The sequence below is a fragment of the Rhinatrema bivittatum genome, chromosome 1 (assembly GCF_901001135.1).
Source record: "Rhinatrema bivittatum chromosome 1, aRhiBiv1.1, whole genome shotgun sequence".
In the NCBI taxonomy this organism is placed as follows: Eukaryota; Metazoa; Chordata; class Amphibia; order Gymnophiona; family Rhinatrematidae; genus Rhinatrema; species Rhinatrema bivittatum.
This window is the reverse complement of record NC_042615.1, coordinates 827,751,560-827,765,858: the sequence shown is the minus strand read 5'-3', so window position 1 is coordinate 827,765,858 and position 14,299 is coordinate 827,751,560. Positions and strand designations below refer to the sequence as shown.

The 14,299-nt window shown below is 41.6% G+C and overlaps 1 protein-coding gene across 50 annotated transcripts in view; it reads right to left on the bottom strand.

The window, feature by feature from the left end:
* LOC115079149 (GATA zinc finger domain-containing protein 14-like) overlaps window positions 1–14,299 on the bottom strand; it is a 437,489-nt gene that overhangs the window by 186,215 nt on the left and 236,975 nt on the right. For 48 of the 50 annotated variants that reach the window (XM_029582467.1, XM_029582591.1, XM_029582583.1 and 45 more), the window contains 7 exons: window positions 13,568–13,594; window positions 11,782–11,808; window positions 9,479–9,505; window positions 7,483–7,509; window positions 4,803–4,829; window positions 3,387–3,413; window positions 1,666–1,692 (listed from right to left, as the gene is read on the bottom strand). In XM_029582467.1, coding sequence (XP_029438327.1) covers window positions 1,666–1,692; window positions 3,387–3,413; window positions 4,803–4,829; window positions 7,483–7,509; window positions 9,479–9,505; window positions 11,782–11,808; window positions 13,568–13,594 — 189 coding nt within the window. The remainder of the gene's footprint in view (window positions 1–1,665; window positions 1,693–3,386; window positions 3,414–4,802; window positions 4,830–7,482; window positions 7,510–9,478; window positions 9,506–11,781; window positions 11,809–13,567; window positions 13,595–14,299) is intronic. The other 2 variants (XM_029582356.1, XM_029582401.1) reach the window with 2 other exon arrangements.

The window sequence follows — 14,299 nt, the reverse complement described above, 5'->3', positions numbered from 1 at the left end:
TGATCTTCATGTAAAAGTAACGTCCCACATCAGGAGATATAGACCCAGATCTGAGGATCAGAAGTAAAACCCCCCAAGATCGGCAGCAGACGCTCTCACCCTGTCCTGGTTTTCCTATCATCATCCTTGGTATTCTGGGTCCCATATTTCAGTTAAGGGAATTAACTGCTACTCGGGGTATATTACTCACATGTTTATTTCAAGGGTAGAGACTGACAGTCCCAGCATTTTACCCGATCTTTCTATTAAAGGTAGTAACTAATGTTCTGTGCAGATTGCCCACATGTTTTTGTTAAAGGTAGTAACTAATGCTCTGTGCAGATTGCCCACATGTTTCTGTTAAAGGTAGTAACTAATGCTCTGTGCAGATTGCCCACATGTTTCTGTTAAAGGTGGTAACTAATGCTCTGTGCAGATTGCCCACATGTTTCTGTTAAAGGTAGTAACTAATGCTCTGGCAGATTGCTCACATATTTCTGTTAAAGGTAGTAACTAATGCTCTGAGCAGATTGCCCACATGTTTCTGTTAAACGTAGTAACTAATGCTCTGTGCAGATTGCCCACATGTTTCTGTTAAAAGTAGTAACTAATGCTCTGTGCAAATTGCCCACATGTTTCTGTTAAAGGTAGTAACTAATGCTCTGTGCAGATTGCCCATATGTTTCTGTTAAAGGTAGTAACTAATGCTCTGAGCAGATTGCCCACATGTTTCTGTTATAGGTAGTAACTAATGCTCTGTGCAGATTGCCCACATGTTACTGTTAAAGGTAATAACTAATGCTCTGTGCAGATTACCCACATGTTTCTGTTAAAGGTAGTAACTAATGCTCTGAGCAGATTGCCCACATGTTTCTGTTAAAGGTACTAACTAGTGCTCTGTGCAGATTGCCCACATATTTCTTTTAAAGGTAGTAACTAATGATCTGTGCAGATTGCCCTCAGGTTTCTGTTAAAGGTAGTAACTAATGCTCTGTGCGGGTGTCCCCCATGTTAATGGGAAGGGTAGTAACTGCTGCTCTGTGTGGGTTTCTCCTATGTTAATGTGAAGGGAAGTAACTGCTGATCTGTGCAGTTTTCCTCTATGTTAATGTGAAGGGAAGTAACTGCTGCTCTGTGCGGGTTTCTCCCATGTTAATGTGAAGGGAAGTAACTGCTACTCTGTGCAGATTACCCCCATTTTAGGGTTATTACCTTCTGTTCTGTACAATTTAACCTATGTTACTGTTAAGGGTAGTTTCTGCCAATCCCCACATTTTACCTGCATTTTAATGTTAAGGACAGTAACCGCCACTCCCTGCAGTAACATTCAGAGATACAAAGCTGGTGCAGGTTTGAGAGTGAGAAGTTTTATGATCATCTGTCCAAAATGGCAGAAAATCAGAGCTGAAAAATCTAAAAAGGGCAGACTAGAAGGGGATTGGGACAGTGACTCGAACTTTCTCTTACTTACTCTTTCCACACAGAAATATTGGTAATGAATGTAAACTTTTAAAATTAGTAAAAACAGGATTTTTATTTCACCGGCCTTTTTTCAATCAGATTGCCCACAGACAAGAGTCAATAGAAAAAGAGTTTAGAAAAAGTAATTTTCTGAGACAGTAACAGAAATTTAAGCCTCAGAACAATTGATGTGAATAATTATCAGGATCTAAAGCTTAGGCTTACCACAGTAGTATTATTGTTGGGATTGTTCTAAATGAAAGAAAGAGAGTATTGAGATTAGGAATAAATTCTCCCGGGAAGTTCACAGGATGGGAAAGTCACTTTATAGGGAGACACTAGGATGAGAATCACACTCCAGATCCATGAGATTTCTGTCCAGTCTGAGGATTTGCTTTGCATTAAAACCTTCCCATTTATAGCTTCTGGGTGAGAGAGTCACAGTGGGATCTGTGTTACAGTGCATGACATAATGTGATCTTTATGTAAATGTAACGTCCCACATCAGGAGATATAGACCCAGATCTGAGGATCAGAAGTAAACCCCCCCAAGATCTGCAGCAGACGCTCTCACCCTGTCCTGGTTTTCCTATCATCATCCTTGGTATTCTGGGTCCCATATTTCAGTTAAGGGCATTAACTGCTACTCTGTGCATATTACTCACATGTTTCTTTCAAGGGTAGAGACTGACAGTCCCAGCATGTTACCAGATCTTTCTGTTAAAGGTAGAAACTAATGCTCTGTGCAGATTACCCACATGTTTCTATTAAAGGTAGTAACTAATTCTCTGTGCAGATTGCCAACATGTTTCTGTTAAAGGTAGTAACTAATGCCCTGTGCAGATTACCCACATCTTTCTGTAAAAGGTAGTAATTAATGCTCTGTGCAGATTGCCCACATGTTTCTGTAAAAGGTAGTAACTAATGCTCTGGCAGATTGCTCACATGTTTCTGTTAAAAGTAGTAACTAATGCTCTGTGCAGATTGCCCACATGTTTCTGTAAAAGGTAGTAACTAATGCTCTGGCAGATTGCTCACATGTTTCTGTTAAAAGTAGTAACTAATGCTCTGTGCAGATTGCCCACATGTTTCTGTTAAAGGTAGTAACTAATGCTCTGTGCAGATTGCCCATATGTTTCTGTTAAAGGTAGTAACTAATGCTCTGAGCAGATTGCCCACATGTTTCTGTTATAGGTAGTAACTAATGCTCTGTGCAGATTGCCCACATGTTTCTGTTAAAGGTAGTAACTAATGCTCTGAGCAGATTGCCCACATGTTTCTTTTAAAATTAGTAACTAATGCTCTGTGCAGATTGTCCACATATTTCTGTTAAAGGTAGTAACTATTGATCTGTGCAGATTGCCCTCAGGTTTCTGTGAAAGGTAGTAACTAATGCTCTGTGCGGGTGTCCCCCATGTTAATGGGAAGGGTAGTAACTGCTGCTCTGTGTGGGTTTCTCCAATGTTAATGTGAAGGGAAGTAACTGTGCGGGATTCCCCCATGTTAATGTGAAGGGAAGTAACTGCTGCTCTGTGCAGTGTTCCTCCATGTTAATGTGAAGGGAAGTAACTGCTGCTCTGTGTGGGTTTCCCCCATGTTAATGTGAAGGGAAGTAACTGCTACTCTGTGCAGATTACCCCCATTTTAGGGTTATTACTTTCTGTTCTGTACAATTTAACCTATGTTACTGTTAAGGGTAGTTACTGCCACTCCCCACATTTTACCTGCATTTTAATGATAAGGACAGTAACCGCCACTCCCTGCAGTAACATTCAGAGATACAAAGCTGGTGCAGGTTTGAGAGTGAGAAGTTTTATGATCATCTGTCCAAAATGGCAGAAAATCAGAGCTGAAAAATCTAAAAAGGGCAGACTAGAAGGGGACTGGAACAGTGACCTCAGTACAATTGATGTGAATAATTATCAGGATCTAAAGTTTAGGCTTACCTCAGTAGTATTATTGTTGGGATTGTTCTAAATGAAAGAAAGAGAGCAGTGAGATTAGGAATAAATTATCCCGGGAAGGTCACAGGATAGGAAAGTCACTTTATAGGGAGACACTAGGATGAGAATCACACTCCAGATCACCATGAGATTTCTGTCCAGTCTGAGGATTTGCTTTTGCATTAAAACCTTCCCATTTAGAGCCTCCGGGTGAGAGAGTCACAGTGGGATCTTTGTTACAGTGCACGACATAATGGGATCTTCATGTAAATGTAACGTCCCACATCAGGAGATATAGACCCAGATCTGAGGATCAGAAGTAAAACCCCCCAAGATCCGCAGAAAACGCTCTCACCCTCTCCTGGTTTTCCTATCATCATCCTCGGTATTCTGGGTCCCATATTTCAGTTTAGGGCATTAACTGCTACTCTGTGTATATTACTCACATGTTTATTTCAAGGGTAGAGACTAACAGTCCTAGCATGTTACCCGATCTTTCTATTAAAGGTAGTAACTAATGCTCTGTGCAGATTGCCCACATGTTTCTGTTAAAGGTAGTAACTAATGCTCTGTGCAGATTGTCCACATATTTCTGTTAAAGGTAGTAACTAATGCTCTGTGCAGATTACCAACATGTTTCTGTTAAAAGTACTAACTAATGCTCTGTGCAAATTGTCCACATGTTTCTTTTAAAGGTAGTAACTAATGCTCTGTGCAGATTACCAACATGTTTCTGTTAAAGGTAAAAACTAATGCCCTGTGCAGATTACCCACATCTTTCTGTTAAAGGTAGTAACTAATGTTCTGTGCAGATTGCCCACATGTTTCTGTTAAAGGTAGTAACTAATGCTCTGTGCAGATTGCTCACATGTTTCTGTTAAAAGTAGTAACCAATGCTCTGTGCAGATTGCCCACATGTTTCTGTTAAAGGTAGTAACTAATGCTCTGTGCAGATTGCCCACATGTTTCTGTTAAAGGTAGTAACTAATGATCTGTGCAGATTGCGCTCAGGTTTCTGTTAAAGGTAGTAACTAATGCTCTGTGCGGGTGTCCCCCATTTTAATGTGAAGGGAAGTAACCACTGCCCTGTGCGGGTTTCTCCCATGTTAATGTGAAGGGAAGTAACCGCTGCTCTGTGCAGTTTTCCCCCATTTTAATGTGAAGGAAAGTAACTGCTGCTTTGTACAGGTTTCCCCCATGTTAATGTGAAGGGAAGTAACTGCTGCTCTCTGCGGGTTTCCCCCATGTTAACGTGAAGGGAAGTAACTGCTGCTCTGGCCATTTTTCAATCAGATTGCCCACAGACAACTGTCAATAGAAAAAGAGTTTAGAAAAAGTAATTTTCTGAGACAGAAACAGAAATGTAAACCTCAGAACAATTGATGTGAATAATTATCTGGATCTAAAGCTTAGGCTTACCTCAGTAGTATTATTGTTGGGATTGTTCTAATTGAAAGAAAGAGAGCAGTGAGATTAGGAATACATTCTCCCGGGAAGGTCACAGGATGGGAAAGTCACTTTATAGTGAGACACTAGGATGAGAATCACACTCCAGATCATCATGAGATTTTTGTCCAGTCTGAGGATTTCCTTTTCCATTAAAAACTTCCCATTTAGAGCCTCCGGGTGAGAGAGTCACAGTGGGATCTGTGTTACATTGTATGACATAATGTGATCTTCATGTAAAAGTAACATCCCACATCAGGAGATATAGACCCAGATCTGAGGATCAGAAGTAACCACCCCCAAGATCCGCAGCAGATGCTCTCACTCTCTCCTGGTTTTCCTATCATCATCCTTGGTATCCTGGGTCCCATATTTCTGCTAAGGGCATTAACTGCTACTCTGTGCATATTAATCACATGTTTCTTTCAGGGTAGACACAGTCCCAGCATGTTACCCGATCTTTCTATTAAAGGTAGTAACTAATTCTCTGTGCAGATTGCCCACATGTTTCTGTTAAATGTAGTAAATAATGCTCTGTGCAGATTGCCCACATGTTTCTGTTAAAGGTAGTAACTAATGCCCTGTGCAGATTACCCACATCTTTCTGTTAAAGGTAGTAACTAATGCTCTGTGCAGATTGCCCACATGTTTCTGTTAAAGGTAGTAACTAATGCTCTTCGCAGATTGCCCACATGTTTCTGTTAAAGGTAGTAACTAATGCCCTGTGCAGATTACCCACATTTTTCTGTTAAAGGTAGTAACTAATACTCTGTGCAGATTGCCCACATGTTTCTGTTAAAGGTAGTAACTAATTTTCTGTGCAGATTGCCCACATGTTACTGTTAAAGGTAGTAACTAATGCGCTGTGAAGATTACCCACATGTTTCTGTTAAAGTTAATAATTAATGTTCTGTGGAGATTAACCACATGTTTCTGTTAAAGGTAGTAACTAATACCCTGTGCAGATTACCCATATCTTTCTGTTAAAGGTAGTAACTAATGCTCTGAGCAGATTGCCCATATGTTTCTGTTAAAGGTAGTAAGTAATGCTCTGAGCAGATTGCCCACATGTTTCTGTTAAAGGTAGTAACTAATGTTCTGTGCAGATTGCCCACATGTTTCTGTTAAAGGTAGTAACTAATGCTCTGAGCAGAATGCCCACAGGTTTCTCTTAAAGGTAGTAACTTATGTTCTGTGCAGATTGCCCACATGTTTCTGTTAAAGGTAGTAACTAATGCTCTGTGCAGATTGCCCACATGTTTCTGTTAAAGGTAGTAACTAATGCTCTGTGCAGATTGCCCACATGTTTCTGTTAAAGGTAGTAATTAATTCTCTGTGCAGATTGCCCACATGTTTCTGTTAAAGGTAGTAACTAATGCTCTGTGCAGATTGCCCACATGTTTCTGTTAAAGGTAATAACTAATGCTCTGAGCAGATTGTCCACAGGTTTCTGTTAAAGGTAGTAAGTAATGCCCTGTGCGGGTTTCCCCCATGTTAATCTGAAGGGAAGTAACTGCTGCTCTGTGCTCGTTTCTCCCATGTTAATGTGAAGGGAAGTAACTGCTGCTCTGTGCTCGTTTCTTCCATGTTAATCTGAAGGGAAGTAACTGCTGCTCTGTGCGGGATTCCCCCATGTTAATCTGAAGGGAAGTAACTGCTGCTCTGTGCTCGTTTCTCCCATGTTAATGTGAAGGGAAGTAACTGCTGCTCTGTGCAGGTTTCCCCAAAGTTAATATAAAGGAAAATAACTGCTGCTCTGTGCGGGTTTCCCCCATATTAATGAGAAGGGAAGTAACTGCTGCTCTGTGCAGGTTTCCCCCATGTTAATGTGAAGGGAGGTAATTGCTTCTCTGTGCAGGGTTCCCCCATGTTAATGTGAAGGGAAGTAACTGCTGTTCTGTGCGTGTTTCCCCCATGTTAATGTGAAGGGAAGAAACTGCTGCTCTGTGCAGTTTTCCCCAATGTTAATGTGAAGGGAAGTAACCGCTGCTCTGTGCACCTTTCCCCCATGTTCATGTAAAGGGAAGTTACTGCTCCTCTGTGCACGTTTCTCCCATGTTAATGTGAAGGGCAGTAACTGTTGCTCTGTGCGGGTTTCCCCCATGTTAATGTGAAGTGAAGTAAGTACTGCTCTGTGCGGGTTTCCCCCATTTTAATGTGATGGGAATTAACCACTGCTCTGTGCGGGTTTCTCCCATGTTAATGTGAAGGGAAGTAACCGCTGCTCTGTGCAGGTTTCCCCCATGTTAATGTGAAGGGAAGTAACTACTGCTCTGTGCGGGTTTCCCCCATGTTAATGTGAAGGTAAGTAACTGCTGCTCTATGTAGGTTTCTCCAATGTTAATGTGAAGGGAAGTAACTGCTGCTCTGTGCAGGTTTCTCCCATGTTAATGTAAAGGGAAGTAACCGCTGCTCTGTGCAGTTTTCCCCTATTTTAATGTGAAGGGAAGTAACTGCTGCTCTGTGCAGGTTTCCCCCATGTTAATGTGAAGGGAAGTAACTGCTGCTCTGGCCATTTTTCAATCAGATTGCCCACAGACAAGTGTCAATAGAAAAAGAGTTTAGAAAAAGTAATTTTCTGAGACAGTAACAGAAATTTAAACCTCAGAACAATTGATGTGAATACTTATCAGGATCTAAAGCTTAGACTTACCACAGTAGTATTATTGTTGGGATTGTTCTAAATGAAAGAAAGAGAGACGTGAGATTAGGAATAAATTTTCCCGGGAAGGTCACAGGATGGGAAAGTCACTTTATAGGGAGACACTAGGATGAGAATCACACTCCAGATCACCATGAGATTTCTGTCCAGTCTGAGGATTTGCTTTTGAATTAAAACCTTCCCATTTAGAGCCTCCGGGTGAGAGAGTCACAGTGGGATCTGTGTTACAGTGCATGACATAATGTGATCTTCATGTAAAAGTAACATCCCACATCAGGAGATATAGACGGAGATATGAGGATCAGAAGTAAAACCCCCCAAGATCCGCAGCAGATGCCCTCACCCTGTCCTGGTTTGCCTATCATCATCCTTGGTATTCCGGGTCCCATATTTCAGTTAAGGGCATTAACTGTGTATATTACTCGCATGTTCATTCCAAGGGTAGAGTCTGACAGTCCCAGCATTTTACCCGATCTTTCTATTAAAGGTAGTAACTAATGCTCTGTGCAGATTGCCCACATGTTTCTATTAAAGGTAGTAACTAATGCTCTGTGCAGATTGCCCACATGTTTCTGTTAAAGGTAGTAACTAATGCTCTGTGCAGATTGCCCACATGTTTCTGTTAAAGGTAGTATCTAATGCCCTGTGCAGATTACCCACATATTTCTGTTAAAGGTAGTAACTAATGCTCTGTGCAGATTGCACACATGCTTCTGTTAAAAGTGGTAACTAATGCTCTGTGCAGATTACCCACATGTTTCTGTTAAAGGTAGTAACTAATGCCCTGTGCAGATTACCCACATATTTCTGTTAAAGGTAGTAACTAATGCTCTGTGCAGATTGTACACATGCTTCTGTTAAAAGTGGTAACTAATGCTCTGTGCAGATTACCCACATGTTTCTGTTAAAGGTAGTAACTAATGCCCTGTGCATATTACCCACATATTTCTGTTAAAGGTAGTAACTAATGCTCTGTGCAGATTGCCCACATGTTTCTGTTAAAGGTAGTAACTGATGTTCTGTGCAGATTGCCCACATGTTTCTGTTAAAGGTAGTAACTAATGCTCTGTGCAGATTGCCCACATGTTTCTGTTAAAGGTAGTAACTAATGATCTGTGCATATTGCCCACAGGTTTCTGTTAAAGGTAGTATCTAATGCTCTGTGCGGGTGTCCCCCATGTTAATGTGAAGGGTAGTAACTGCTGCTCTGTGCGGGTTTCTCCTATGTTAATATGAAGGGAAGTAACTGTGCGGAATTCCCCATGTTAATGTGAAGGGAAGTAACTGCTGCTCTGTGCAGTTTTCCCCAATGTTAATGTGAAGGGAAGTAACTGCTGCTCTGTGCGGGTTTCCCCCATGTTAATGTGAAGGGAAGTAACTGCTGCTCTGTGCAGGTTTCCCCCATGTTAATGTGAAGGGAAGTAAATGCTGCTCTGTGCGGGTTTCCCCCATGTTAATGTGAAGTGTATTTACTGCTGCTCTGTGCAGATTACCCCCATTTTAGGGTTATTACCTTCTGTTCTGTACAATTTAACCTATGTTACTGTTAACGGTAGTTACTGCCACTCCCCATATTTTACCTGCATTTTACTGTTAAGGACAGTAACCGCCACTCCTTGCAGTAACATTCAGAGATACAAAGCTGGTGCAGGTTTGAGAGTGAGAGGTTTTATGATCATCTGTCCAAAATGGCAGAAAATCAGATCTGAAAAATCTAAAAAGGGCAGACTAGAAGGGGATTGGGACAGTGACTCGAACTTTCTCTTATTTCCTCTTTCCCCACAGAAATATTGGTAATGAATGTAAGCTTTTAAAATTATTAAAATCAGGATTTTTATTTCACCGGCCATTTTTCAATCAGATTGCCCACAGACAAGAGTCAATAGAAAAAGAGTTTAGAAAAAGTAATTTTCTGAGACAGTAACAGAAATGTAAACCTCAGAACAACTGATGTGAATACTTATCAGGATCTAAAGTTTAGGCTTACCTCAGTACTATTATTGTTGGGATTGTTCTAAATGAAAGAAAGAGAGCAGTGAGATTAGGAATAAATTCTCCCGGGAAGGTCACAGGATGGGAAAGTCACTTTATAGTGAGACACTAGGATGAGAATCACACTCCAGATCATCATGACATTTCTGTCCAGTCTGAGGATTTCCTTTTGCATTAAAACCTTCCCATTTAGAACCTCCGGGTGAGAGAGTCACAGTGGGATCTGTGTTACATTGGATGACATAATGTGATCTTCATGTAAAAGTAACATCCCACATCAGGAGATATAGACCCAGATCTGAGGAACAGAAGTAACCACCCCCAAGATCCGCAGCAGACGCTCTCACCCTCTCCTGGTTTTACTATCATCATCCTTGGTATCCTGGGTCCCATATTTCAGTTAAGGGCATTAACTGCTACTCTGTGCATATTAATCACATGTTTCTTTCAGGGTAGACACAGTCCCAGCATGTTACCCGATCTTTCTATTAAAGGTAGTAACCAATGCTCTGTGCAGATTGCCCACATGTTTCTGTTAAAGGTAGTAAATAATCCTCTGTGCAGATTGCCCACATGTTTCTGTTAAAGGTAGTAACTAATGCCCTGTGCAGATTACCCACATTTTTCTGTTAAAGGTAGTAACTAATGCTCTTCGCAGATTGCCCACATGTTTCTGTTAAAGGTAGTAACTAATGCCCTGTGCAGATTACCCACATTTTTCTGTTAAAGGTAGTAACTAATGTTCTGTGCAGATTGCCCACATGTTTCTGTTAAAGGTAGTAACTAATGCTCTGTGCAGATTGCCCACATGTTTCTGTTAAAGATAGTAACTAATGTTCTGTGAAGATTGCCCACATGTTTCTGTTAAAGATAGTAACTAATGTTCTGTGAAGATTGCCCACAGGTTTCTGTTAAAGGTAGAAACTAATGCTCTGAGCAGATTGTCCACAGGTTTCTGTTAAAGGTAGTAAGTAATGCCCTCTGCGGGTTTCCCCCATGTTAATCTGAAGGGAAGTAACTGCTGCTCTGTGCTCGTTTCTCCCATGTTAATGTGAAGGGAAGTAACTGCTGCTCTGTGCGGGATTCCCCCATGTTAATCTGAAGGGAAGTAAATGCTGCTCTGTGCTGGTTTCTCCCATGTTAATCTGAAGGGAAGTAACTGCTGCTCTGTGCACATTTCCCCCAAGTTAATATGAAGGAAATAACTGCTGCTCTTTGCGGGTTTCCCCCATATTAATGAGAAGGGAAGTAACTGCTGCTCTGTGCACATTTCCCCCAAGTTAATATGAAGGAAATAACTGCTGCTCTTTGCGGGTTTCCCCCATATTAATGAGAAGGGAAGTAACTGCTGCTCTGGGCAGGATTTCCCCCATGTTAATGTGAAGGGAAGTAACTGCTGCTCTGTGCAGGTTTCGCCCATGTTAATGTGAAGGGAAGTAACTGCTGCTCTGTGCAGGTTTCCCCCATGTTAATGAGAAGGGAAGTAACTGCTGCCCTGTGCAGGATTTCCCCATGTTAATGAGAAGAGAAGTAACTGCTTCTCTGTGCAGATTTCCCCCATGTTAATGTGAAGGGACGTAACTGCTGCTCTGTGCAGGTTTCCCCCATGTTAATGTGAAGGGAAGTAACTGCTGCTCTGTGCGTGTTTCACCCATGTTAATGTGAATGGAAGTAACTGCTTCTCTGTGCAGGTTTCCCCCATGTTAATGTGAAGGGAAGTAACTGCTGCTCTGTGCGTGTTTCCCCCATGTTAATGTGAAGGGAAGTAACTGCTGCTCTGTGCGTGTTTCCCCCATGTTAATGTGAAGGGAAGTAACTGCTGCTCTGTGCAGGTTTCTCCCATGTTAATGTGAAGGGAAGTAACTGCTGCTCTGTGCAGGTTTCTCCCATGTTAATGTGAAGGGAAGTAACTGCTGCTCTGTGCAGGTTTCCCCCATGTTAATGTGAAGGGAAGTAACTGCTGCTCTGTGCAGGTTTCCCCCATGTTAATGTGAAGGGAAGTAACTGCTGCTCTGTGCGTGTTTCCCCCATGTTAATGTGAAGGGAAGTAACTGCTGCTCTGTGCAAGTTTCCCCCATGTTCATGTAAAGGGAAGTTACTGCTCCTCTGTGCAGGTTTCTCCCATGTTAATGTGAAGGGCAGTAACTGCTACTCTGGACATTTTTCAATCAGATTGCCCACAGACAAGTGTCAATAGAAAAAGAGTTTAGAAAAAGTAATTTTCTGAGACAGTAACAGAAATTTAAACCTCAGAACAATTGATGTGAATAATTATCAGGATCTAAAGCTTAGGATTACCACAGTAGTATTATTGTTGGGATTGTTCTAAATGAAAGAAAGAGAGCAGTGAGATTAGGAATAAATTCTCCCAGGAAGGTCACAGGATGGGAAAGTCACTTTATAGGGAGACACTAGGATGAGAATCACACTCCAGATCATCATGAGATTTCTGTCCAGTCTGAGGATTTGCTTTTGCATTAAAACCTTCCCATTTAGAGCCTCCGGGTGAGAGAGTCACAGTGGGATCTGTGTTACAGTGCATGACATAATGTGATCTTCATGTAAAAGTAACGTCCCACATCAGGAGATATAGACCCAGATCTGAGGAACAGAAGTAAGCACCCCCAAGATCTGCAGCAGATGCTCTCACCCTCTCCTGGTTTTCCTATCATCATCCTTGGTATCCTGGGTCCCATATTTCAGTTAAGGGCATTAACTGCTACTCTGTGCATATTAATCACATGTTTCTTTCAGGGTAGACACAATCCTAGCATGGTACCATATCTTTCTATTAAAGGTAGTAACTAATTCTCTGTGCAGATTGCCCACATGTTTCTGTTAAAGGTAGTAAATAATGCTCTGTGCAGATTGCCCACATGTTTCTGTAAAAGGTAGTAACTAATGCTCTTCGCAGATTGCCCACATGTTTCTGTTAAAGGTAGTAACTAATGACCTGTGCAGATTACCCACATTTTTCTGTTAAAGGTAGTAACTAATGCTCTGTGCAGATTGCCCACATGTTTCTGTTAAAGGTAGTAACTAATTTTCTGTGAAGAGTGCCCACAGGTTTCTGTTAAAGGTAGTAACTAATGCTCTGTACAGATTGCCCACATGTTTCTGTTAAAGGTAGTAACTAATGCTCTGTGCAGATTGCCCACATGTTTATGTTAAAGGTAGTAACTAATGTTCTGTGAAGATTGCCCACAGGTTTCTGTTAAAGGTAGTAACTAATGCTCTGTACAGATTGCCCACATGTTTCTGTTAAAGGTAGTAACTAATGCTCTGAGCAGATTGTCCACATGTTTCTGTTAAAGGTAGTAAGTAATGCCCTGTGCGGGTTTCCCCCATGTTAATCTGAAGGGAAGTAACTGCTGCTCTGTGCTCGTTTCTCCCATGTTAATGTGAAGGGAAGTAACTGCTGCTCTGTGCGGGATTCCCCCATGTTAATCTGAAGGGAAGTAAATGCTGCTCTGTGCTGGTTTCTCCCATGTTAATGTGAAGGGAAGTAACTGCTGCTCTGTGCACGTTTCCCCCAAGTTAATATGAAGGAAATAACTGCTGCTCTGTGCGGGTTTCCCCCATATTAATGAGAAGGGAAGTAACTGCTGCTCTGTGCGTGTTTCCCCCATGTTAATGTGAAGGGAAGTAACTGCTGCTCTGTGCGTGTTTCCCCCATGTTAATGTGAAGGGAAGTAACTGCTGCTCTGTGCACGTTTCCCCCATGTTCATGTAAAGGGAAGTTACTGCTCCTCTGTGCAGGTTTCTCCCATGTTAATGTGAAGGGCAGTAACTGCTGCTCTGTGCTGGTTTCTCCCATGTTAATGTGAAGGGAAGTAACCGCTGCTCTGTGCAGTTTTCCCCCATTTTAATGTGAAGGAAAGTAACTGCTGCTCTGTACAGGTTTCCCCCATGTTAATGTGAAGGGAAGTAATTGCTACTCTGGCCATTTTTCAATCAGATTGCCCACAGAGAAGTGTCAATAGAAAAAGAGTTTAGAAAAAGTAATTTTCTGAGACAGTAACAGAAATTTAAACCTCAGAACAATTGATGTGAATAATTATCAGGATCTAAAGCTTAGGCTTACCACAGTAGTATTATTGTTGGGATTGTTCTAAATGAAAGAAAGAGAGCAGTGAGATTAGGAATAAATTCTCCCGGGAAGGTCACAGGATGGGAAAGTCACTAAATAGGGAGACACTAGGATGAGAATCACAATCCAGATCACCATGAGATTTCTGTCCAGTCTGAGGATTTGCTTTTGAATTAAAACCTTCCCATTTAGAGCCTCCGGGTGAGAGAGTCACAGTGGGATCTGTGTTACAGTGCATGACATAATGTGATCTTCATGTAAAAGTAACATCCCACATCAGGAGATATAGACCCAGATCTGAGGATCAGAAGTAAAACCCCCCAAGATCCGCAGCAGACGCCCTCACCCTGTCCTGGTTTGCCTATCATCATCCTTGGTATTCCGGGTCCCATATTTCAGTTAAGGGCATTAACTGTGTATATTACTCGCATGTTCATTCCAAGGGTAGAGTCTGACAGTCCCAGCATTTTACCCGATCTTTCTATTAAAGGTAGTAACTAATGCTCTGTGCAGATTGCCCACATGTTTCTATTAAAGGTAGTAACTAATGCTCTGTGCAGATTGCCCACATGTTTCTGTTAAAGGTAGTAACTAATGCTCTGTGCAGATTGCACACATGCTTCTGTTAAAAGTGGTAACTAATGCTCTGTGCAGATTACCCACATGTTTCTGTTAAAAGTAGTAACTAATGCCCTGTGCAGATTACCCACATATTTCTGTTAAAGG